The 26983-nt window shown below is 37.8% G+C and overlaps 1 protein-coding gene across 3 annotated transcripts; it reads left to right on the forward strand.

The window, feature by feature from the left end:
- Positions 1-1812: 1812 nt before the first annotated feature.
- Positions 1813-26856, forward strand: LOC113543572 (ubiquitin carboxyl-terminal hydrolase 32). 3 transcript variants are annotated; one of them, XM_053241421.1, is made up of 35 exons: positions 1813-2016; positions 4107-4234; positions 9517-9622; positions 9763-9881; positions 9991-10150; positions 10850-10981; positions 11116-11223; positions 11396-11511; positions 11657-11719; positions 11818-11901; positions 12399-12460; positions 12587-12689; positions 13109-13298; positions 13387-13550; positions 13767-13907; positions 14482-14599; positions 15360-15514; positions 16247-16328; positions 16434-16508; positions 16592-16730; positions 17645-17707; positions 17970-18075; positions 18436-18609; positions 19485-19659; positions 19850-20001; positions 20086-20203; positions 20436-20644; positions 20836-21020; positions 21946-22032; positions 22124-22244; positions 22696-22887; positions 23030-23267; positions 23822-24216; positions 25390-25553; positions 25637-25805. In XM_053241421.1, the coding sequence occupies exons 1-35, from the start codon at positions 1959-1961 to the stop codon at positions 25641-25643; spliced, it is 4689 nt and encodes a 1562-aa protein (XP_053097396.1). In that variant the 5' UTR covers positions 1813-1958; the 3' UTR covers positions 25644-25805. The 3 variants fall into 3 exon arrangements, with proteins under 3 accessions (XP_053097396.1, XP_053097395.1, XP_034168588.1); XM_053241420.1 differs by having other exon boundaries at positions 1815-2016; positions 25461-25553; positions 25637-26856; XM_034312697.2 differs by lacking the exon at positions 17645-17707 and having other exon boundaries at positions 1815-2016; positions 25461-25553; positions 25637-26856.
- The last annotated feature ends 127 nt before the right edge of the window (positions 26857-26983 follow it).

The raw sequence follows: 26983 nt of genomic DNA on the forward strand, positions 1-26983 counted from the left end.
TTTAAAAGCCATAATCGCTTTCGTCTGAATCATGGACTAAACTTACAGAACAACTGGCATATTACCTGCATTTCACACAAGAAAGGGGACTCTGCAGCCTAAACCTGGTACAAACCTCTTTCTTACAGCCTTTTGTGCTGGTTAGAGAGCAGTGTAGTTCCTCGAGCCAAGTCTGTAACTAGATCTTAATAAAAACTAAACCAAACACAAACCCCAATACTTTAGACCACAGCTTGGCAGAGAGACCTACTGAGTGAGGATGAAAGTCAAAAAGTATGTGTCATTTTTTACCATAATTATAAGATACCAAGTCATAATTTCAAGATACGAAGTACTAATTATGAGATATCAGGTCATAATTGGGGATATTAAGCCATAATTATGAGATATCAGGTCATGATTTCAAGATACGAAGTACTAATTGAGATATCAGGTCATAATTGGGGATATTAAGCCATAACTATGAGATATCAGGTAATAATTTGGAGATATTAATCCATAATTATGAGAGACCAAGTCATAATTTCAAGATACGAATGACTAATTATGAGATATCAGGTCATAATTGAGGATATTAAGCCATAATTATGAGATATCAGGTAATAATTGGGCATATTAAGCCATAATTATGAGATACCAAGTTATAATTTCAAGACACAAAGTAATAATTAAGAGATATCAGGTCATAATTGGGGATATTAAGCCATAATTATGAGATACCAACTCATAATTTCAAGATACGAAGTAATAATTATGAGGTATCAGGTCATAATTTGGAGATATTAAGCCATAATTATGAGATATCAAGTCATAATTTTGAGATGCTATTTATACTAAGTCATAATGTTGAGATATATGAAATCTTGACTTGTTATAATTGTGACTTGTAATTATGACTTCGAAAGTAGAATTTGTTTTCTCATTGTAGGCTTCCATATAATTCTAAGGCAGTATTTCAAAATCATGACTTGTAATTACAAAATTCTGATTTGTTTTCTTGTAATTGATGTTATATCTCCAAACAATGACTTGTTATCTCAGAATTTTGTGGGAGTATCTTGAAATTATGACTTTGTCTCATAATTAAAACTTAGTATCTTGGAATTATGACCTTGGTCTCTTGCAGTTATCATGTAATATCTGATAATTATGACTTAGTCTCTTGAAAGTATGACTTGGCATCTCAAAATTATGATTTAGTATCTCCAAATTATGACCTGATATCTCATAAGTATGACATAATATCTTAAAATTATGACAATGTTTCATAATTATGACTTCGTATCTTAAACTTATGACTTAATATTTGATAATTAAGACTTAGTATCTTGAAATTATGACTTAATATTTCATAATTGTGACTTTGTATCTTGGAATTATGACATAATATTTCATAACTATGACTTACTATCTCGAAATTCATACCTTATATCTTATAATTATGATTTAGTATCTCATAATAATGAGACAGTACACAGGATGTATTTAAATGGCGGATATGGGCGTCCATATGACTGTATTCTCAAATTGTTTTTCTGTATACTGATATTTGAGTTTACTTATCATGTGAATTATCACTACAGTTACAGTACTAGGCTAATTAACATGCTAATTATATAGAGCTGACTCGAATGCGACAGATTCGTGATTCGTTTGCTGCGATTCATTTTAAAGATTCATCTTCCAAAGATTCACTCGATTCCGAGCGAGCCTCTTCTAGGCTGAATCCCAAAAAGGCCCCCTACCTCATGAACAGTGCACTATTTCGGGAGTGGACATCTTTATTTCACTGCCATCGTAGTGCACTCATGTAGGAAGCAGGGCGCTATTTGGGACTGAGCCTTATCCGCGCGTCACGAGGGGATAGCTGAAAGAATAAGACTCTCATATGCAGTGGTAGAGACAGCTCCATCAACAGTTATGTTATGTTTTCCTTTTTGACATGAAATGACAAAAACATGGGGGCTAAAGAATCCAGGATTGGTTTCCTTTCTTACGACGAGGCTGTTAAAAGAGGTGAGGAGCTGCAGCTGTAGCAAAGCGGGTAGTTTCTGATTATGCAGATAGCTGGATAGCTAACGAGCTAACGACGCTAACTAGCTCCAGTTTGATGTGTATTAGCAACAAGCAGCTAAATTAGCACGCTAGTCATCTGTCAAAGTCAGTGCTAGCTGGGTTTATCTTAGCCTCAGACTGGTGTTGACATTGAGCTAAAACATTTTATTGTTTCTTTGTGTGCCTGAACAAGCAGACTGTTCCTTTAGAGTGTCAGTTCAGAGTCATGTTTAATAACAATAGTCTAGACAGCTGTCATTTAGCTGCTTAATAACTAGCTGCTAACGCTATTTACACACACACAGCAGCTGTAGCAACCAGGATAAATGAACAGACACATTCATTTCTGTCAAAAAGCCAGCAAATTGCTCCAGTTATTTGGTTTTCTGTCCCTGGATTTGTTCACGCACCTCTGGGGTTAGTTAGCTTGTTTATGTGGAGTGCTGTTAGCTTCGCGTATTGCGCAACTCACATCAGTGGGAATCTTCAGTCTGCACAGGCTGTGATGTTTCTGTTAAAGTGTAAACATGTAAACAAAATGTGGTGTTGTTTTGCCATTACTGAAATCATCTTAAAACCACAGCTAGTGGGCTGAATCCTGTTGTGTGTAAGCAGTTTGCACACCACCGGCCTGAGCACTGGGCTTTAAAGTGTCCCTGAACTCAAAATAGGGTTAGAGCTGTTTCAGGGATTTTTTTATTTTTTTTTCCCTCATAAGATCCCTTGACAGACACACACACACACGTACACACACGCACAAAAAAGTTGAAAAAGTAGCAACTACTAAAAAAAAAAAAAACGTAGTTTTGAAAATATTTTCATTTGAATTTTACAGCTTGTCACTTCTCTGAAAAAGATTACAAATTTTTGATGATTCATCCTGTACTAGTCTTGTGTTCATCCAATTAATGGCTCTCTAAAACATATATGTCCCGCCCTCAGGGGACGTGTCTTGCTCTAGCTTGTTAGCAGCAAACATGGTTCGTCTGTGTGATTTTTCTCGATCTTTCTGCATGCAATTATTTGGAGTGTTGGTAGCGTTGAACTTTGGGACGTCAGAATGTCTTGCTCCCAGAGACTGATTGAGAAAGCCATTCCATTTTCTCCAGCAATAATAGTATGTAGTATTGTTTTATCTACCACTCAGATGTGTCAGATGCCTCCAGGTGATGTCCCTGTGCTGTCAAAACACACAGGCATCTCGACGTCTACGATATTCTCGTTAAAGTAACCAGGCATGGGTTAAGGCTGTGGTGCGAAATCCTCCACTGTTGAAAAATGCTCTTGTTAAACTCTTCTCTGTGCTTCATATTTAGCCTCGCACCTCTGGGGTTGGGGGGTTCGGTTCCTAATTCCACCCTGTGTGCATAGACTTTGCATGTTCTTAGGGGTTTCCTCCAGGAACTCCAGTTTCCTCCCCCAGTCCAAAGACATGTGTCGTAGGCTGATTGGCATCTCTAAATTGTCCGTTGTGTGTGTGATTGTGCCCTGTGATGGGTTGTGAACTCGTCCAGGATGTCCCCTGCCTTGTGCCCCGAGTCCCCTGGGATAGACTCCAGGCTTCCTGTGACCCTGTGTAGGATGAGCGGTACAGAAAATGGATGGATGGACTAACCTACTGTTACGTTTGTTCAGATTCGGTGGGGGTATGGCATATCTCGAACTCTCTTGGCTGTTTTGTAAATCAGTCAAACATTTCAACATGCTATCACTCTGACTTAGTGTTTCGAAAGGAAATGCGTCAACATGCGGAATCAAATCAAGCCATTTCATGGGGACTTGAAATCTTCATAGGCTGTAACGTTTCTGTTAATATGTAAACACCCGGTTAAATCCTCTTAAATCCACGGTTAGCAAATTCTCCTCTGCCTAAGCAGTCGAGACACCACCAGTCTGAGCACTGGTGTTTAAACAGGTATTTCATCATAACTATTTAATTAATGTAATTTGTACAGAAAAATGAAGTGAAATCTTTGCCTTGTCATATTACCCTGTCCTTTTTTTTTTTCTCTGCACCAGTTTCTCTGATCGCTTTATTCCTTATCTTTCAGTCACTGATGTGGAGCTGAAAAGACTGAGGGATGCTTTCAGGAGGACCTGTGGCCTGTCCTGCTATATGAGTCAGCAATGCTTCTTCAAGGAAGTGTTGGGGGACATGGTTCCGCTCAATATCTCTGAGGTAAGACCAATCTAAATCTCATGCGTTCTTCACATGCTTCAGGCGTTGTGAATACTTTCTGTTCACGGTGGTAAAATATGACCTGGTTGTGTGTTGGGCATGTGGAATGCGCCTCTGCATGTTTCAGCATGTGATGATTGGCGGTGGCGCTTTTCAGTTCAAAGATTTTCTTGCTCAAAAATGCACACTGATCATCTGTACAGTGACCAAGAGTGCTTAACGCACTACTCTTCTGTTTTTATATTCAACATGCATCAGTTTTACTCTGATGTGGCAGGAAAAACCGGTTAAGCCGAGGAAGTTGCAGATTAGTCATATTTGAATTTTGATCATTAAACACAATACAGTGCAGTATTGGTGATCTACATTTTATAGATCAGTTGGTACACCACAGCGCTGTTGAATTCTCGAATCTGGTCAGAGGATGTTGATTCATTTTCTATAACAGCAGCTCTGACAGTAGTGTTGGCTATAAGGCAAATAACATGTTTTCTAATATGTTTCTACAGTAACAGGTAATTCACAATATTGCAGACATGCCACATAATCGAAGCCTAATAAAAAAATTATTTAAAAAAATGTGTTGTTATTTAGCAAAGAAAAATGTATAATTGTAGAAATGGTGCTTTGAGATGTTTATTGAGTCTCCAGTGCAGAGGTAAAGCATTTAAATTTTTTGCCAACAAGAAAGTCTTCAAGGATAGAGAATCTGAAGACTTTATTATTAACTTTAAGGAAGAGGGGAAAAAAGAGGCTTGTGAAGGGAATGACTTTAAAGCTGCTATAACAAAAGTGATAAGAGGAACCATCTTGCTTTGTGGATGTTCCACAACATTAATCCTAACTTAAACAGAAAAAAATACTGTGTCCATTTTTTTTAATAAACAAAAAAATGGAAAAACTATTGCATTGACAGATTGCTGTGGTACAATATATGGTCAAAAGTTTGTGGACACCTGACCATCACTCACACATGTGGACTTCATGTGTGAACAGCCTTCTCCAAACTGTTGCCAAGTTAGAAGCACATAATTGTATAAAATGTCTTTGTAAGCTGTAGCATTATAATTTTCCTTCACTGGAATTAGGAGGCCCAACACTGTTCACAAAGCGAGTTCTATAAAGACATGGTTCGCCAAGGTTGGAGTGAAAGAACTCGAGTAGCCTGCACAGAGCCCTGACCTCAACCCCATTAAACACCTTTGTGGTGAACTGAAATGCTGAGTGCGCCCCAGGCTTCCTCGCCCAACATCAGTGCCCAATCTCACTAATGCTCTTGTGGCTGAATGAGCATAAATTCCCACAGCCACGCTCCAAAATCAAGTGGAAAGCCTTCCCGGAAGAGTGGACGTTATTACAGCAAAGGGGGACTCAATCTGGAATGGGATGTTCAAAAAACATATGCGTGTGATGATAAGGTGTCCACAAACTTTTCAGGACATACTGAAACTGGAAAATAATGGAACTGAAACTTCAGTGGCCACTTGGTGTCGAGCAGCACCCCATCAGTGAATATCTCCCTAAAGCAACACACCACATTGTTTAATTTCTTATTTTTGGCTTAGTGTTATTAGTGCTCAAAATGTTATAACTGATTACTGTTCATATATCTAATCGTATTTATATTCAGCATTTAAATGTTATATCTGAAGGAATGTAGTCTTATATCATAGAATACTGATTTCAAAGTACCATTTCAAAGTAATGGAATGGTAGTGCAAATATTTTGATAATATATATGCTGAATAATTGTGATAAATATTTTGATTTTTTTTTTTTTAATTCATCAAAAAGAAATGTGAGTATCACTGAGGTCTGGTTAGTGTGTTCACAGTTATGTTTATTATAAATTACACTGACCATTCAACCAGATTTGTTTTTAGGATTTATTTATAAAACTGAGTTTCTTGTCTATTAATCTCGTATGAAGGGAAATTTGTCTACGTGGATGCAGTCAGCGGATGCTGTGTTTTTCTAAACAACTGATCCAGCCTTTGTAATTAACCCAGTTAATTGTGAATCCCTGTGATTAATCTGTTTCATTTCCTTCATGTAACAGAATGTGGTTTTCACTGCAAGCTTGATTAATTTAAAAGAATTTGATTAATAGACTGTGGAGGTGAACTCATGAGGAATGTGTGTGAACCTGATGAACTGAACAAATTTGGGCATGATCATGTGGCACCATGTGGTCTGTAAATGGTATTTGAGGTTGACTGTAAAGCAGTGTGAAATTACTACATGACTGAGAATGAAACAGACCAAACTCTTTTTACTTACTGAGTATGTGAGGCTAAAGATTTTCTCCGCATATTTCATGTTACCGTACATTTCTTTCAGCAAGTCAATTAGGGCATCTACTTTGTTCACATTAGAGGTAATTTTAAAGTCAGTGCCTTTTTGCCCTTGATACTGTAGGAAAATCTGCAGCCAAGATCTCAAAAAATAAATTGTGGACCTCCACATGTTGGGTTTCATCCTTATGAGCAGTTTCCAAACAACTCAATGTACCAAGACCATCTGTACAAACAACTGTATGCAAATATGTATTTTAAAAAAAAATCTTGAGACCACACAGACACTACATCCTTTAGGAAAGAGGCACAAATTAACTCCCAGAGATGAATGATCTTTGGTCTGAAAGGTTCAACTGAAACAATAAAGGAACTGGTGAAGGAGTTGGAGGCATCACGTACAAACACACACACACACACACACACACACATATATATATATATATATATATATATATATATATATATATATATATATATACACGTACATACACACATACATACATACATACACATTCACTGTTAAGAGAGTCCTACATCGCCATGGCCTGAAAGGCTGTTGTGCAAGGATGAAGTCTCTGCTCTAGGACTGGCATAAAAAAGACCAGGTGACCAAAATTTTGGAGAAGTGTTCTCTGGTCAGATGAAACAACAATTGAACTGTTTTGCTATAATAATCAGGAATATGTATGGAGGAAAAAGTGTGAGGCTTTTAATCCGAACTGGGAAGCATGGGGGTGGCAGCATCATGCTGTGGGGGGTTTTACTGGAAAAGGGACTGGTGCACTTCAGAAAATAGATAGAATCATGAGGAAGAAGGATTATCTAGAAGTACTGAACACCTCAAGACATCAGCCAGGAAGTTAAAACTTCCTGGGTCTTACTAGGTCTTCCAGCAGGACAGTGATCCTAAGCATACGTCCAAAATGGCTTAAAGACAATTGTAAGCCTGTTACTTAGAAATGATATTTATTAATGTTATTGTTGTTGTTGTTGTTGTTTTTTTTAATAATAATATACTTAATAAAGCATAATAATATTGTTGTATACTTAAGTTATGCTGTTAAATAATTTAGGGATTATATTAGTTTAAAAGTTATTTTAGGCATTCTTCATTTTCTTCTGTTTAAAAGACTTTTTATTCCTGATTTTTGGCTGGAGTGTTGCTCTTACCTCACTGTGTACCTGCATGATAAGCAAAGTTAAAAGCTCGATAGCAAAAAATACAATCTTGGCTGTGAAGCAGCCTCTTTGCTTAATTGACCTGATGTAGAAAGTGCTGTTTTGTGTTTGAACTGTCTGTCTCCATTGTTTCTGACCACCAGTTTCACTATTTATCATTGTTCCTGTGTTCCTGCAAATGAATGTCAGTCTCAGTTCTTACGAAGCTGAGGCACATGACCACTTCCTTTTCCTGTATAGGATCCATACTTACATTTTACTCAGATACGTTACACAGTGGGCTTCACAAGTCTGAGACCACTAGTGAAGAAAATGCTCCTATTTTGCATTCTTTTCTAATTTAATGCAGTTTTTTTTTTATTGCAAATTAGACTATCAGCAGTAACTTGAGTGAAAAGTAGAATCTTAGAAATATTGACATGAATTTCAGAATTTCCTAGTGTTTGGTACGTCCCCATTTTGCTTTAATGATAGTGTGTGCTCGGGCTGGCATGGATTCCATAGGTTTGTGTAAAACCTGGTGATCCATGTTCGGTCAAATCCTTCGGAGTGTCTTCTGAACACGTGCTTCAATGAAAGGGATAAGTCTGACCTTTTGTTCAAAGGAGATAATGAGCAATATCACAAATTTGCTTACATTTATATAGTGACCTAGAAATGTTGCAGAATACTGAATATTCAAAATATTGAACATTTTCTTTCATTGTTTTTAATGTTCATAATTTGGGGTCCCATTCTGGACCCCACTATACGTGCATTTTAATAAACTTATACTAATCTGGCTGACAGTTCAAACCTTCATGTATACACCTAATGCTGCATTTGACTTGCCTTGGAAGTGGGAAGTCGGAACTTGAAATTTAGTCATTTTCGACCTCCATGCATTCAAATTACTCCGTGCATTCAAATAGGGAAAAACATGGACACCTTCATGTTTTGTCTTTTGTTAGTAACAAGCCAACCAGCTAACTGTGATGAGTGAAGTATATTTTCCTCCTCAAAACAACAGACTGTTATCAAGTAGGAATTCTGAGTTGAGGGGACATTTTTTTTTCCTTTTTCCTAAGTGGAGGTCAGAAATGACAAGTTATGACCTTTAGTCAAATGTGGCAATAATCACATGCGTCCAGCTGTGGTCAATCTTGATGAAGTCTCTCTTCATTCAAAAGAGGCAAATGATCCATCTGATGACTGTTAAATAGTAAACTAATTGCCACGTAAGCATTCAAGACTCATTAGATGGTGTGTGCAAAAAAAAAAAAAAAAAAGTCCTGAAAGGAAACAACGTTAATAAAAGATTTTAAATTAAGAGGTTGGATAGGTGGTGGGGCTTTCAAACTAATATTTCAGTGTAATGATTGTCCTTGGCTTTTGTTCAGTAAGTACATTTGGATGATATTTTGCTGAGACGGTCAATTTAAGACCTGTTTAAAGCTGATCTAATTTTAGCTACTCTGACAGGACTCATGTTGTCACTAAATACTGCAGCTTCTATTTAATTCACATTTTCAACAGTTGTAGTTAGAATTAATCTGTACTTATATATGTAGACATTTTAGCTGATGAAGGGTATAAGTAGGAAAACCTATGAATTGAACGTGAGTGTGTAAATGTGTGGAATGTTTTTGACGTTACAAAATGCCCATTAGATTGCTGTTTCACTAATACTAGTGATCGGCTACTCACTGATCAAATATATTCAGCAAATGAATGTAAGAGTTTGATGCCTATTAGAATCATTTTCTTTGGGATTACTTGGCTAGCGCTACCTTTACCTGAACAGTTTTTTTTTTCTTTTTCTTGTAGGTGATCTATAGTTCATTTGGTGGCACATCGAAAGGTCTGCATTTTAACAACCTTATCGTTGGCTTGGTGCTGCTCACAAGAGGACGTGATGAAGAAAAGGCGAGATGTGAGTGAGCTCTCTAACTCTGACAGCTAGTGTGGAGGCTGTCAGTAGATTCTAAAATGTTTGACGTGATCAGCATTCTCAGCAGGAACACAGACAGACAAACAGAGAGATGGAGATGTGTCTCTTTTTGTCTCTTGCAGACATTTTTAGTTTATTTGCCAGTGAATCAGGCAGTTATGCTACACTTGAGGACATTGAAGCCATGCTCCAAGCTGTGGATGGAGAAGTTCATCCCTCTCTGAGGAAATGTTTTTCAGAGGTAAAACACTTTTTTTTTTATTTTATTGCTGCTTTTAATTCATTTGGTCATTATACTGCAGCAGGTTGCACGGATTAATTATTTGTCATTTTGATCTTATTTGTGTCAGGCTGAAAAGGTCAATTATGAGAAGTTTAAGAGCTGGCTACTTCAAAACAAGGACGCTTTTACCTTCTCTCGCTGGCTCCTGTCCAGTGGGGTGTGTGTGACTCTGACTGATGATAGCGACACACCTACCTTCTACCAGACATTAGCCGGGGTCACACACTGTGAGTGTGTTGTATTCTGCATAGACATTCAAATGTTCAAGTAAAATGTAGGGGAAAAAAAACAAAAAAAAAAAACAATTATGGATTGAAGTTCTTAGTCATCACTAAGTTCTGTTAAATAGATCAAAAGTTTTTTAGTAAATCATCTGTGACATAATCGGTGGAAAATTCACAAATACAAATACCTTATTTTTAATGTGGCAAGTGGCACAGATGTGAATTTTTTTTTTTTTTCCTTGTGTGGGGAGCTCAGTGATGTGTGCAAAGTAGCATTTACAAAGGTCATCTAAAACTCATCCGTTTCATTTAACAGAAAAGCAAGCCAGTCTGTTACTTTCTTCCCAGTCCTTTTGTTGCTTCAGCAAAAATTAAAAGCACAAAAAGGTTCAGAAGTAACGATTACTTGAATAAAAGCACTTTCTCTTTCTTATTTATATTACTTAATACATATTATTGTTGATTTGTAATAATAAATACTGTATGTCTACTTTGTTCACCCTCCTCAGAGCAAAAATGCACTTAATACCATATCTGTTCTTGGCAAGTTCTCTCCTGAGCTGTAAAATTAATTTAAATGTTGCATATTGCGTAGTCATTTCTCAACACTTTGACATAAATCTTAAAAAGTTTCTTAAATTATATGTCATAGTGAGGAACTCTTAACAATGATAAATTACTGTAATGTTTTATGTGCTGCAGTGGAAGAATCAGACATCATTGACCTAGAGAAGCGATACTGGTTACTGAAAGCTCAGTCAAGAACTGGACGCTTTGACCTGGAGACATTTGTCCCATTGGTATCCCCTCCTATTCATCCATCCATAAGTGAAGGTATGTGCTTCTTGACACTTTTATTCATCAGTATTTTATTTGAGCAATATTTTACGTAGGATAGTGTTTGTATGTCAGTGTACGTAGTAGTTCAGCTGTAAATGTGACTTGTGTGTTTGCAATCTTTCTATCAGGTTTATTTCATGCATTTGATGAGAACAGAGACAATCACATAGATTTCAAAGAGATTTCCTGTGGGTTGTCGGCCTGCTGTAGGGGACCTCTGGCTGAAAGACAGAAATGTAAGTGGAGATCCTGCTGCGTCACTGATGCAGTTTAGTTATTAAATCAAAATCTGACCAGTTATTTTACACCAACTTTAGCTTGGTGCATTTCATGACGCATTATATCACGCACATCGAGATCTATCATCTAGACTGATGTAGCTTATGCCCACTTTTTGTGTTGGATCAGTTTGTTTTAAAGTGTTTGATGTTGACCGTGACGGAGTTCTTTGTCGAGAAGAAATCCATGACATGGTTGTTGCGCTGCTGGAGGTCTGGAGGGACAATCGTACTGACTCAATCCCTGTAAGTCACCCTGTATAAGACGCTGTAGGAAACTAAATTGAGACATCTTAAAAATCTGATAGGACACGCTTTACGTTTTTATTCAATAATGAATTTCATTTATTTATATTCTGGCTTTTTGATTTATCTTTTACTCTTCTTTCAGGAACTACAGTCAAGTGTGCCTAATATTGTTGAAGACATTCTCAAAGTACATGATACTACCAAGGTATATATTTCCATTTTCTGTTTAGATGCATATTTTTATGAAATGGATATCCATCCAAGAGTAAGGTTACAGCTTCTCTTTGCTCTGGTTATATATAGAAGGGCCATTTGACACTCGAAGACTATCAGATATGGAGCGTTCAGAGTGCACTTGCTGCCGAGTTTCTCAACCTCCTTTTTCAGGTACGAGTGAACGCCTTTGCATTAGGGGTTGGCAATATGACAAAAATGTCATATCGTGATTCTCGAAGGCGTACAATGCACAATATGCATCATGATATATAGTTATGCTCAGAAACTGCCAGCAATACAGTACTGTTGCCTAAAAAACTTGTGTGATGATTTATATAATGTCTGTAAAAACACCTTTTTTTTTTGTTTTTAGAAATTATGAAAAAATCTCAGCATTTTACAGTTTTAAAGAGCAAGTACAAAATTTTAAAATCAATTTAGCTGCTTCTAGTCAGTTTGTAATTAAATTTATGAAAAAAAAATAAAAAGATCACAATATCCATTATATTTCAGAAAAGCATGTTGTGACACTATTTATCACAATATCGATATTATAACATCATATTGCCCAGACCTACTTTGCAAGATTGTATTAATGTTTTAATGTTTGTCTCTTAACATTAAGGAATATCTCTATAGTTATTGCTTTCCCCTATGACTCCTTTTAGGTATGTCATATTGTTCTTGGACTGCGGCCTGCCACTCCCGAGGAGGAAGGACAGATCATCAGGTTCATACGTCCTCACTTGTTCCTGTTTATTTCATAGTACTTCTAATTCCCTATTCAGTCCTCAGTCAGTTCAGAACTTCAGTCTGAAGAAACTGCACTAATCAGTAGTTTGTTTTCTGTGTTCAGGGGCTGGTTAGAGAGAGAAAGTCGACATGGCCTTCAACCTGGAGATTACTGGTTTCTTATTGCGACACAGTGGTGGCAGCAGTGGAAGGACTATGTCAAATACGTAAGCTTAAGACAACATAATGGGTTGTGTCTCGGACTGACCCTCCGTTTGCTGTTCGCCAAGAGACAATTTATGTTATAGTTTTTACATGTCACAAATAAGGGTTGTTAATGATATCTGTCTGAGCTTATGCATATGCTGTAGTTTTGTGACCAGTTGCAATATGTAGGTAGACTAGCTTTTGTCAGCTGTACTTCTGAAAAAACAGTCTCATGCTAAACTTATTAAAAGGCCTAAGCGGCAGATGTTTTCTGGTTTTCTGTTCTCTTTTTTTGTACAGGGAAATGTGTTGAAGTTATTCTCTGTAATAGTTGCTTATACACTAGAGATGTGGATAGAGATTAGGTTAAAAAAAAAACAATGGAGTATTCCTTTAAGAGTTGAACACACGTCAGCTCATTTTGTTATTTTATTTATAGGACAACAAGGTGATAGTGGTGGAACAACCCGCAGTATTTCCTAGCAGTAGAACTCCTACCTCATCTGCAGGGATGGAACAAGGGGGTCAGTGTCAGAGTGAGGGCACGGCAAGCTCACACTCTTCCCCAGAAGAGAAGTTCTCTGACAACATCTCTAGTGCCTCTGAAGCATCAGAAACGACAAGTGGCAGTCAGTATTCACATAAAAATCTCAAATCTGGCCCCTGGCTACGGGTGTTGTTGAAGTCTTTCACAGACATGGCTCCTTTCTTGTCTAGGTCTCCTCCATTCCAGCTCAACTGCCACAGATATCTGCTTCTCCCGGCAGACTGATTCGTCTGAGGTAGACAGCCAGAGTTTCCCGGGGGCTGATGGGAATGTGACAGCTCTCAGGCCAGGTGCCATAGACAACCAGCCTCTGGTGACCTCAGAGCCTCTCAAAGTAAGCACTGAGCAGTGCTGTTAAACACAATCACATACTTGACAAGTGTTATGTGATTGTTAAACATTAAATAGAGAAGAGATCACTAAATATTATTAGCATAATTATAACATCATATGTCTACAGGCAGGATAATTCCTATATGCAGTTTTTTGTTCTGTAATGTAGTTAATTTTTTACTTGTATTATGAGTGACTTTGTTATTCTCTCTAATAGGCTCCCACATTAACAATGGAAGGGGCACTGTTGAAACGTTCTCCCAGCCTGCATCTGGGCCAGGACTTTGAGATTGTCCCTGAGCCAGTCTGGAGAGCTCTTTACCACTGGTATGGAGCGAACCTCAGTCTGCCCCGGCCAGTACGTACAGCCTTCTCCATCAGTCATCACAGTGTTAATATGGTGTTTTCGAATCCCATCTCTACATTAGAAGCTTATTGCCTTTAACATACTGAACAGTGCAGTTGGTTGTGCTCAGTGTACGTCAGGTTCATTCTGACCTTCAGACACAGGTCTCCATTCTCCTGGATACTTGGGCTAGGGCTGCACAATAATAACTAATGTAATAATCACAATTATTTATTATTTAGTTAAGTTATTTAGGCATTTTGTGGACAAAAAGTTGTATTGCATTTTATGATATAAAGTGGCAGAAATTATGTGTCAGATTTTACATTCAAATGAAGTTTGTTATTCAGCCAAAACCAATTATCTGCAGAAAGGATTCTTTAATTCACTAACTTAAGCTAAGCTCACTAAAATCACAATCTGTTGTGTTCAAAGCACTGAGGAAGCTGGAATGTTTCTATGTAAATTGCATCCATTAAGATTTGATTTCTGTCTACGTGTACCATGAAGTATTGTCCTGAAGGTGTTTTCTAAGATTTAAAAAATGCAGCAACATGAAATAACATGTTGTACCACTGATGTGTAGGTGATCAGGTCGAGGGATATGGAGAAAGCTGAGTTAGAACTCTTCCCCAGACACCTGCTCTTCCTGAGGCAGCAGCCTCCAGTACGCACACCGCAGTCTAATGGCTGGATGAACATGGGTAAGACTGAACACATGAGGCCAACCAGAGGTTCAGGACTGTGTCCAGCTCACATGTACAAAAAACTCAAAAGGACAATATGAAGTCTGCTCATGCCATTTGTAACTAATTGTTAGCTTCCTGAAGTCGTCTGACTTGGCTGTCTGCCTGATTGTTTGTTTGTGAAGTGCAAAAGTTTGCATCCCCTTAGAACAAAAATAGGGAAACCGTATAGGAACAAGATAATTATTATGAGTAACAGAAATGGTCAAATAAGATCTTAAAAGAGTTTATATCTTGTATTAAAAAAAAGAACTTACATGCCCATAGGATGAATGCAAAACTCTTTTTCAGACTCCAAAATCTTTTAATTATTATCGTGTTGCAGGACTCACATAGCATTTTTAACATTTTGGAATTCTAATTTTTAGTAGTATAGTATTATTAAATAGCCTGAAGTGCTGCATTTTCAGGTTTTCAGGGTTCAGAGTGGTTGCATAACTTTTGACTTGACTGTACATCACAGTAGTCTTGTCTTGTGGTTGACCACAGACACTCAGAAACTAGATGATGTTCCCTTTTCTGATAAATGCTTAATAAATGTTACAAGTCATAATCACAAACCAGCAGGCTTTAAGATCAGTCATGTCTCACTCCTGTGCGTGGTTAGTTAGAGGTACTAAAATGCTTCTCTTTCAACTCAGCTCAGTCAAATTATAACCTTTTGTACTTGCCCTGCTTTCTTTTGATACACCTCATCAACCCCCGATGTGTCTTTTAGGTAACATGCCATCTCCCACTACCCCTCTGAAGCGGGTGCTGGCCTACACTGGCTGCTTCAGCCGAGTCGGAACGATAAAGGACATTCATGAGTATCTGTCTCAGAGGCTCCGGATCAAAGAAGAGGATATGAGACTGTGGCTTTACATGAATGAGGTGAAGAGGCTCTGAAACACACACACACACACTTTCTTTCCTTCAGGCGCACAGTAAAATTACAGCACTCAAAGATGACGAATTTTCAGAACAAGGCAAAATGTGATAAGAATTAATTTCATGGCTTTATACTTCACCTAAGAATATTTTTCAGTAATGTCACAAAAGAGTTTAGCCCTTTGAAATGGCATTCATTTATAAGGCATAATTTAACTATCCTAGATATAACTATATTCGAATGATACCGTGAAAAAACTTGCCATTGTAGTCACAACTCATACCTTCTTGTATATTTTTCTAAGTATTAAAGGAATTAATATTTTTCACGCATATTTCAGCATTCATTCTTTTCATGTCTTTAAATCAATTCAAGAAAAAAATATAATCTCTCCAGTAATTATACAATATCTCCCAGTGGTTATAGAGCAGTCAGAGATTTTTTTTTTGTTTTTGCTCTTTAGAACGGTGATGCATCTAACTTGTAACTTTTTTATAAAAAGCAGGTTGTTATTTTTTTTAATAAGTTACGTTTTAGTTTTTTTTTTCCCCAGAGTCTTTTCTAACATAGTTCACTGAATAATATTAATAATCATGAGTAATGAAATTAAATGAAAAACCTAATAAGTGTTTATATAATAGTAATAAAATTATAGTGACTGCTGCTTCCCTTCTACTTCCCGGACACTCACTAAAGAGTATCTGTACAAATTATTGTAATCTGTCCCCAAACAGAATTATTTGACTCTTCTTGATGATGAGGATCATTCACTGGAAGCGCTGAAAATCCCTGATGAACAGTACATGGTTATTGAAGGTACTTACTATTATCTATGATTTATCATTAATGTATACTATTTATTAACAAAGATCATTTATTCATCTTACATATATGCCTACTTGTGTTTGTTTGCTTTTGTAGTGCGCAACAAAGACATGAGCTGGCCTGAGGAGATGTCGTTTTTAGCCAACAGCAACAGAATGAACAGACACAAAGGTCCAGGACAACTGAATTAAAAAATGTTCTGCAGGCCTTCATGTTTATGTTTGAGATTTACACATTTCTACTTCCTTCTGCAGTACCTACTGAGAAAGGGGCCACAGGACTCAGTAACCTCGGCAACACATGCTTTATGAACTCCAGCATTCAGTGTGTGAGCAACACTAAACCTCTCACAGAATACTTTACGTCCGGGTGTCACCTTTATGAACTTAACAGGTACGTATGTGTGAGGTGTTTGCTCTCTTTGCATGATTGAAATGCTAACGAAAAACGTTTGGATTGCTAAAGGGGAGCACTGGGTAGGTTGTCATGCTTTTCCTTTTTGGCTATTGTATCTCTTCAAGCAAACAACTGAAAATAACTGAGCTTAACTGAGCTTTGTGTCCCAAAATGCATAGAACATTGAAATTATTTTTACTAGCATGATCACACAGCATCATATTATATTGTATGGCAAACCTACAAGGAATTTGTACTGCAACAGTCAGAAGAATACAAAGAAAAGCAAACTATGGACAGCACATTTATCAAAAGGACAAAATACAAAAAAAGCTAACTGCATAGAGGACAGTTATTAAAGAGGCACTGTTTAAATAGAAATTAAGAAATAATTATTCGATTAAATTCAAAACAATTTATTGAATTAATGTTTTTGAAAACATGGGCGAAAGTAATGAATAATGTAGATTAAAATCTAGTAATTAAAATGGACACAGCCAATCAGTTCATATATGCATGTGATTTGTGCATTCAGAATTCAAAAATTTAATATATTCACATACTATTAAACATTTAACATTGCACACATGAGTATCAGTACTTTATATGCCAGTTTTAGCTATGTTCAGAAACCTACATACATATGCATGCGTATTTAAGCATGCGCACACACAAACAGGACGAGGCATCTTATATACGTGAAGAGGCAAAGGACAGTTAGGCTAAAGAGTATGCTAATATCCTCTACAAAGGAATCAGACAAGAGACTGAAACTCCATTTTGCCACTCTATAGTGACTACATTGATTTCAAGGTGTGTTCATGTCTTTCTCATTACTAGTAATAAAAATCTAAATATTACTTTGCGGTATGGAAAAACTGACCTCAAATCTCACCTCAAATCTCTTATAGTCAAAGAGAAATTAAGAAGATGGATCTCATCTTCCATTACCATTTTATTATCAACATTTTTATGTAAGATATAAGCACATATACCAGATATAATTACTGTAACACCCAACCACATACTGCCATACACTTAAATCTTTACACTTTAATTGATTCTTTTTTCTGTTGATCCTAAATATTTTGATGATTCAAATTTAACTTCAAAGTTTAGTTTGTGGTATTTCACCTAATTAACTATGCAAATTAGTTTAATTTCATTTGACAAAATCTGTATAAAATATGAAGGTGTGGGCTTGTGAAGTGCTGACTCTTTTATCCTCTCTTGTAGAACTAATCCTATTGGGATGCGAGGACACATGGCAAAATGCTACGGTGATCTCATCCAGGAACTGTGGAGTGGTGCTCAGAAAAGTGTTGCTCCACTGAAACTCAGGGTACACCTCGAAACTAACCATCTCTTAATGAATCTGAAATACTTTTAAATTCTCACAGTGCCAATTTTGTGTAAAGCGTAGATAATGTGTTTTAAAGGCCTTTATTTATGAATCTGAAACACTTAAATTCTCACAGTGTCAATTTTGTGTAAAGTGTAGATAATGTGTTTTAAAGGCCTTTATTTATGACTGATATCATTTGATCTGTCTCTAATAGCAAAAATGATTTTTTTCCATGGTTAGGTATTAAACAAGTATAACAATATGCTAATGTTATTGACAAGATAATATTAAATTGATTGGCATTTGAAATAAACACCTCAGTATTTTCTCTTATCTGATTCTTCTCTACACCTGTAGTGGACTATAGCGAAGTACGCTCCCCGTTTTGATGGCTTCCAACAGCAAGATTCTCAAGAACTGCTGGCTTTTCTGTTAGATGGCCTTCATGAAGATCTTAACCGTGTCCATGATAAACCCTATGTGGAGCTGAAGGACAGTGATGGCAGACCTGACTGGGAGGTTGCATCAGAGGTTAGCGGGTTCATTGTTTTCCCATAAAGCTCTAAAATTGGTGAATGGTAGAAAAAAACAACATGGCTAATTTACATTTCAATCTAGTGCCCAGGTAGTTTAGTATATTGAATAGTTGATTAGCTTAAACATGGTAGACAAGTTTTAGATTTGTGATTTGGGTAGCTGTGCAAGTCATTTTAGCTGTAATGTTTGAGCAGAGAAAATTGTTTGCTTTAAAGTTGTACTAATGGAAACCAGGAAAACATAGTTCTGAGATCATTGTGACAGCAGCTTGATACAGATCTTGGGATGCAGATCTTACTCTAATTTGTATTTTGTATGTTTTTATTAATTCTTATAACACAGCTCCGCTGAATTCTCTAATCTGATTGGTCAGAAGGTGTTAATGTGCTATAACACCGTGGCTCTGAAAATAGTGCTGGCTGTAAATCAAATCACATGTTTATATTAATGTGCATTCTAATACACTGTAGTTTCTATAAAAACAGCTGATTCACAGGGTTTTATGGCGGACACTTTACAATATTCTAAGTATGTTTAATAATAATAACAAATTAACACTGTGTTATTTAACAAAAACATGTATAATCGTTAATATGGTTGATAGACTTGTAGACATTTATGTAACATTTTTGGAATGAGTCACCAGTGTGAGCACATGGTCACTGCTGGTGTAACAGTTTGCCACCATTGGAAAGTCTTTTTTGTGTCTTCAGTTTACAGTGGTTTCAAGTGTATTAATAAATGTAAAGTCATTTTTTGTGTGGGATATTATAAATGACCCCTCATAATTACTATGTGTTAAGAATATAATTGCACTAAAACTGTGATCTTTAGTGATCTCACATCTCGTGTTTACTGTGTCATGTCAGGCGTGGGAGAATCATTTGAGAAGAAACCGCTCTATTGTGGTGGACCTGTTCCATGGTCAGCTTAGGTCTCAGGTCAAGTGCAAAACCTGTGGCCATGTTAGCGCTCGCTTCGACCCATTTAACTTCCTTTCTCTTCCTCTGCCCATGGACAACTCCATGCACCTTGAGATCATAGGTGAGTTTGTGACAACATGATTGCCTCAGTGTAGTTTGTGAGATTCGCACAATATCCTTAACAAAACGAATCAAGTATGAGGTGCAGTACATTCGTCAGTTATATGGTGTGCTGTGCAAGGCACTGTATGTGCCGACTTGACATGGCTTGTGTTACTTAACACAGTTTGTGTTTGCGTATCTCCTTGCAGTTATAAGGCTCGATGGCTCAACGCCAGTGAGGTACGGCCTTAGACTCAACGTGGATGAGAAATACTCCGGCTTGAAGAGTCTGCTAAGTGAATTATGCCATCTGAGACCAGAACAGATCCTCTTGGTGGAGATCCATTTGTCTTGTATTAAGGTGCTAATTGTAATTCTGCAACCTTCCTGTTTCCTGAAAGCCATGCTGTTTATGTCTCATCATGACTAAGTGTTTCTGTTACAGAATTTTCCATTAGATAATCAGAAAGTGCGACGGGCTGTAAGTGGCTTTCTATGTGCGTTTGAAATCCCACTGCCCTCTACACCGTTGCCAGACTCCTCACCAAAAGAAGCAGGCTCTGGTGAGAACTGATGAACCCTATAAAATTTAATTTGATCAGTAATACTCTTTAGCTTTTGCAGCAAGATGGTGGTTTTAGAGTCTGTAAAGTCAGTGTTTTATCTTAGACTGATGTCAGACTTTCGCAGCAGATGATCAGTTCATTACTCTGGGTTATTTTCAGTAGGCTATAGGATTTGTATTTTATTGCTTGAATATTAGATGCTCACTCTTAATGCTTACTATGTTTATAGAGGACCTCCCGACAGTTTCAAACAGAGCCAGCCCAGCAGTCTCCAGTGGTACATCCATGAGGCTTGACATAATTCCTAAGGGCATGCCAAATACCGTGGTGCCCTGTAGCACAGAAGGCAGCCCTGCCAACGGCCTCCCTAATGGCCACATCATGTTACACCCTGCCAGCCCCTTCACTGGGTACATCATAGCCATCCACCGGAAAATGGTGAGAACTGATTGTTAAAATTTCATTAAAATTCTTTAATATAGGTAAAATTGAGCTTAGCAGTTCAGTTAAGAATCATACAGTCTTGTATGTAGAAATATTAGAGAATGCATAGACTTTTACAGATCACATCCCTAATAATGTATTTTAAACAACTGTTCTCCTGTAATTTGCGTTTTGTTTTTTCCTAGATGCGTGCGGAATTGTACTTCTTGTCATCTCAGAAGAACCGGCCCAGTCTGTTTGGCATGCCACTTATTGTTCCCTGCACAGCAGACACACGTGGTCGTGACTTGTACAACACAGTATGGACACAAGTGTCCCGACTGGCTAGTCCTCTGCCCCCTCAAGAGTCGAGCAACCATGCACAAGACTGGTCAGTGTCTCAGCTGTATGACAGAATGAATGATGCTAGCTTTATTGCTTGTCAGGACTTGTGTTTTAATGGAAAGAAGTGTTGTCACACGTTTTATAAGGAACATAACACTTAGGGCCAGATGTACGAAGCTGTTTGTGCCCCATCTTCAGGTGAAGTTTGTTTGTATTCTACTCACAGTGCCTTGTGGGTTATGTGTGAAACTAGCACACAAACCTAAATGTGGTGAAAGGGGAGATGTTTCCATGTTCCGTTCAGTGTACTAATTTTGGACAATTAGGGGTAGTCAGTTTTGTCTACGGGTTTGTCTATTATTTTTGGATTTTGCCTCCCAAAACCAGGTGCAAATTAGCATCATGCATGTTGCTTGAAGCTATGTACATTTTATTGTTTATTTATAATTATAATTTAATTATATAATTAATAATTAATTCTATAATTATTTATTAAATAATTATAGTTTAATTATTTCTGAACTGCCAGCATGGATTTTTTTTTTCATTAATTCTTACAGATATTCTTTATCACAAAATATATAATAATACAATCCCATCATGAAACAACTACTCAGGCAAACCATTTGCTTTACTGCTTGTCTATTGTACTGTTTTTGTCATGCAGATCTGGCAACCCTGCTCATAACACATGCCACAAAAACATGCAAATAACATAGAACTTCAACATATTATACAGGACTTGACAGTTTTGAATGTTTTCAGTGTTCTGAATGTTAATCCAAGACCCAAATGCAGCCATATCAAATCACTTTTTGCTCTGTGCCCTTACTTATATCTGCCCTTTACATTTTTCACTTTCGGTGTTACAGTGCTAACCCTGTGAAAGATTTCAGAACATTTTGGATCGTGGAGCTAAAACAGTAACATGTATATGATAATCTCTTATTTGCTGTTGTGCTTTTCTGTAGTGATGACAGCCTGGGCTACCACTACCCCTTCACCCTGCGTGTTGTGCAAGGAGATGGGAACTCTTGTGCCTGGTGTCCGTGGTACAAGTAAGAGCGAAGGCTATAAAATTCACCATATACTAGTGGGTGGATTGTACCATCATATGTGAACGACTGACCCTCTGTGTCTTGTCCTCAGGTTCTGCAGAGGGTGTGTCATTGAGTGTAATGATGACAGGGCTATAGTAGGCAATGCTTGCATAGCTGTTGATTGGGACCCTACTGCATTGCACCTCCGCTACCAGACATCCCAAGAGAGGGTAAGCTATGAATAACAATCCTAAGCAGGGCTACTGAGATTTAGAAAAGGGAATTAAAAGGAGGCCCAGAGAGCCATTTCCTTACATTGGTGTTGATCACTTATTTTAAATCAAGTCAAGTCAAGTGGCTTTATTGTCATTTGAACCCTATACAGCTGGTACAGTACACAGTGAAAAGAAACAACATTCCTCCAGGACCATGGTGCTACATAAAACAACACAGAACTACATGAGACTACACAGAACTAAATAAGATGACAAAGACATACACAGGACTACATAAAGTGCACGTGTGCAGAAGTGTGCAAACAGCACAAGAAAGTACAGTAACTACTAAAAGAGGACAATATGCACAGTAGGACAGTGCAGTGCTGAGCAGTACGCAGTTCTAGTGTGATAAAGGATTCTTTGAAAAATGTTGAGTTGTCTTATCTGTTTTGTTATTCTTTAGCTGGTGGAGGAACATGTGAGTGTGGAGCGGAGTCGTCGTGCTCAGGCTGAGCCAATCAGTCTGGACAGTTGCCTGAGAGCCTTCACCACTGAAGAGGAGCTGGGTGAGAATGAGCTCTACTACTGCTCCAAGTGCAAGACCCACCGATTGGCCACCAAGAAATTGGACATCTGGAGACTTCCACCAATACTGGTACTAACAGAGCACTTCTTCCAGAGCACCAGGCACTGCAATCCCTGTGTTAATGCACTCAGGATATATTTCACTGTGCCTGTCTGTTTGAATAGTGCATTTCTCTTTCAATAGCACCATGTTTTATTTTCCCCTGGTGCAGATTGTGCATTTGAAGCGGTTCCAGTTTGTCAACAATCGCTGGATTAAATCTCAGAAGATCGTGCGGTTTCCCAGGGATAACTTTGACCCGAGTGCATTCCTGACCCCACGGGAAGTAGACCACAATCAGCAGGGGTGGAGAAGTGGTTTGGCAGAGGAGTTGTCCGAACAGGAACATGGGACAAATTCTGGAGATGCACCCTCCACTCCCACATCACTCAATGTTAATAATATTAAAGGTCAGATCACAGTAAACAAAGTTGAGGCTTTTATTCAGATTAAATTCCATGGTCTGTAGTGTAGGGCTAGGAATGGAAGCGATTTGTTTTTAAACTTTATAAAATGAGTTTTTATGACAGAAATATTTGGGGGGAATTAATTTTACTGTAAAAAGCACTCACATTGTCAAAGTCACAGCAGCATGTACAATGTTAGTATTAAACGCTCAGCAGCAAGTGTTCTTGTAATTAATATTATATGCAACAGCCTACAATTATCCAGTTTTCCATGTCAGGCTATTTTATTATTTGAAAAAAAGGTCATTGTCAAGGTCATTGTCTACACTAATTTTAATGGAAATACAGAAATTTGAAAATGCCCATAAATTTCTTAAAAATTTTAAACTCATTATTAAAAGTTGGCATATTGTTAAAGATTAGATGCCAACCATTCAGCAATTCAGCATACATTTTTACAAAATGTGATAGAAAAGATTTAATAATTAGAAATTGGTTATTGAGTTTCATTTGAGTTTAACTGACGGTTTATAATATTCTGTGTGTGTGATCCACAGATTCCCTGAGCTCTGGTAGGTTGTTGTGTTCCTCCCTCAGTCGAGGCTGCAGTCCCATCAGCAGCCCTAAAGGCGACGTGTGCAAGCAGGGGCAGAAGAGGGCACCCCGGCAGGACTCGTGTCTGCAGCTGTCTCTCAGTAGAGAGAGCCTGGACAGTGGCAGAGAAAGTCCAGTGGAGCTGGAGCACAGCAAGCCTGAGAACCAGAATGAAGCTGAAGCTACAGGCCTGGACTCCGCACTTGGGGACGAGCCGGTCAGAGACTGTGACAACGCTACGACAGTTTCAGAACTGGAGAGCAATGGCTGCACTGAGGACAGCATAGACCTGGAGGCCTCACAGGACCAAAGAGACAGGATCTGTCTGGAGCCTATCTATGACCTGTATGCAATATCAGTGAGTATCTACACACTGACTCTGTCTGGAGCCTGTCTATGACCTGTATGCAATATCAGTGAGTATCTACACACTGACTCTGTCTGGAGCCTGTCTATGACCTGTATGCAATATCAGTGAGTATCTACACACTGACTCTGTCTGGAGCCTGTCTATGACCTGTATGCAATATCAGTGAGTATCTACACACTGACACTGGTCCTGTGTCCAAAATTACTATCCAATAAAATGTTGATTTTGGCATGGGAACTTCATGTAGCGCACTTCAACAAATTACCAGTGTGTGCGTGAGTGTGCGTGAGTGTGCGTGAGTGTGCGTGAGTGTGCGTGAGTGTGCGTGAGTGTGCGTGAGTGTGCGTGTAAAATATCAAGTTAAATGGTTTGTGTTTGAAATGGTATACTGTATATTTCTATATTGTATACCTACAATAAGTATTTACTATATTTTTTTTATTCATAATAGTACAGGGATTGACAAATCAGTAGCCTGGGACAAGATTTTGTGTTTAGTTTTTTTTATTTGTAGTTGCCCATTGGACGAGTAGATTCAATAATCAGAAAAAACCCTACCGCAAACCAAAAGTAGGCCTAATGCGCTTCACGATGATGCAACACATCTTGATGCTGTAACTATAGCGCATGCTTCTGAATCCCACTGGCTGAGGTGCGATCTGCCTGACAGTTTGCTAGGTGGATTAACTTATCTGATATCTGCACATTCCTGATGAAAACTGAGTGAAATAATGTGAAGTACAAAGCCATTATATAGCTCTCTTGCTTACTATACATGGTTTAACATATCAAGGGAAAAGAAAGCCACTAGTCAGATCCTAATATCTTTTAGGTGTGATGCTAGAACAAACCTCATAGTCGAGATTTCAGTGTGCAAACTTTGTGCTACTTGATCATATACTCGGTCGTTTCCCTTGGTCTGAATTACTGCACTAGCTAGCTAACTAGTTACATTACTACATTATGCTGTCTAGTCAAATTGGAACTTTCACTTCGCACTGCCTGGTGGGCTAGCTAATAAATGTAAGATTTGTCCCGTATGCAGGAATTATCATTTGGCATACTTTAGTCATGTGACTACCTATCGATCCGATTCATTTATTGACTGTTATTAGATTTTTCTTAATAATTAGAGTCATGCTGTTGAATATGCTTGTTCAGTTTCAGAAAACAACCTTATCACAACCTAAAACCTCTTCCGTCCTGAGTGATGATGATTCATGTGTTTGCAGTGTCACTCAGGGATTCTCGGAGGAGGCCATTATGTCACGTATGCCAAAAACCCCAATGAGAAATGGTACTGTTACAACGACAGCAGCTGCAAGGTAAGCGTTCTGACAGGAGCCTTCAAATATATGACCATGTCTCATATATTTACGGTGGCCCTATTGTCAATCTGTTTGTGCAGGAGGTGAATCCAGAGGAGATTGACACCGATTCGGCGTACATCCTCTTCTACGAGCAGCAGGGAGTGGATTATTCTCTGTTCATGCCAAAGACTGACGGGAAAAAGATGGCTGACACCAGCAGCATGGACGAGGATTTTGAAACAGACTACAAGAAGTACTGTGTTCTTCAGTGATGCCTGCGCTCTCATCAATGTCTGAGAAACACTCAAAATGATCCACTATCTCAGATTGAGAGAGGTCTTTTTCTTCAACTTTTAGCCAAACTGTGGTACTGTCAAATTCTTTTCGGCTTGCACTGTCTGACAAATCGAGAAAATGTTTGTTCTCTTGGCAGTTTGTCTTGCTCACTGTTTTTAATTTCTTCGTGTTAACTTGTGATTTTTTTTTAATGTACAGAATAAATTAGTAAGTGCCGGTCACATACTGTACGGAACATGTGACAAAGGATAGTCATTCACATCAGTGTGCAGTTGGTACTAGTCTATTTATTGTTAAACTTTTAATGGCATTGTGGCATTGATTAAGTATGATTTTTTTTAAAGAATAATCTTTAGTGCTGTCCTGTTCATTAGTATTTTGTTATGTAATTTTATGTTTGATTATTGTCGGTTTCTTTTAAAAAAGATCGAAAGGTTCTAGACATCGTCTCTTGTTCTAAGTTGATAATAATGTATGCACTTTTATATGCTCTAAGTTGCTATCTTTGTTACATTCTGCAATGTTGCACATACTGAATGTCATTCCATGCTTGTTTACAAAGTGTCATTGTAGCATATGACATAACCGTTGTGATTTTCTGTGACTCGAACCGTTTTCTCTGTGCCAACCCGATTGGTTCATCATCCTGTAGTACAGTTTTTGTGCCATTGTGTTCTCAATGTTGTCTTTGCTCAGGATAACAGAATTGTAAATTGTGTTAGCATGCCACAGAGGAAGCTTCTGAGCACTTTATTTATTTGTAGCTTAAAAAAAAAGGAAAAATATAAGAAATTGGACACTTCCACTTGACAATTGTTTCTTGCTGAATATAAAGCATTTTACAGTGTGGACCTCTGTGCTCTAATATTCCCTCTGCTCAGAGAAATCTGAGATCAGTGAGTTAAACAAGTACAGATATTAGTATTGTTTTGATTTTGTTACATTGTGCCACTATTTAACATGAAGAAGTCGGATTAGTAAAGCTTGTCAAAATAGTATTAAATATAACCCAAATGTGGAACTTTAGCCCTGTTAATCCTTCTTCTGTGTCTTTAAGTGTCTCGTATGTTGAGTGCTAAACTGCACGTGGGTAGTAACTGGTATGATTATTCATAATCCTTCTTTCTCTTTCTTCTGAAATGAGTCCT

Source organism: Pangasianodon hypophthalmus, chromosome 17 (assembly GCF_027358585.1).
Source record: "Pangasianodon hypophthalmus isolate fPanHyp1 chromosome 17, fPanHyp1.pri, whole genome shotgun sequence".
Classification (NCBI taxonomy): domain Eukaryota; kingdom Metazoa; phylum Chordata; class Actinopteri; order Siluriformes; family Pangasiidae; genus Pangasianodon; species Pangasianodon hypophthalmus.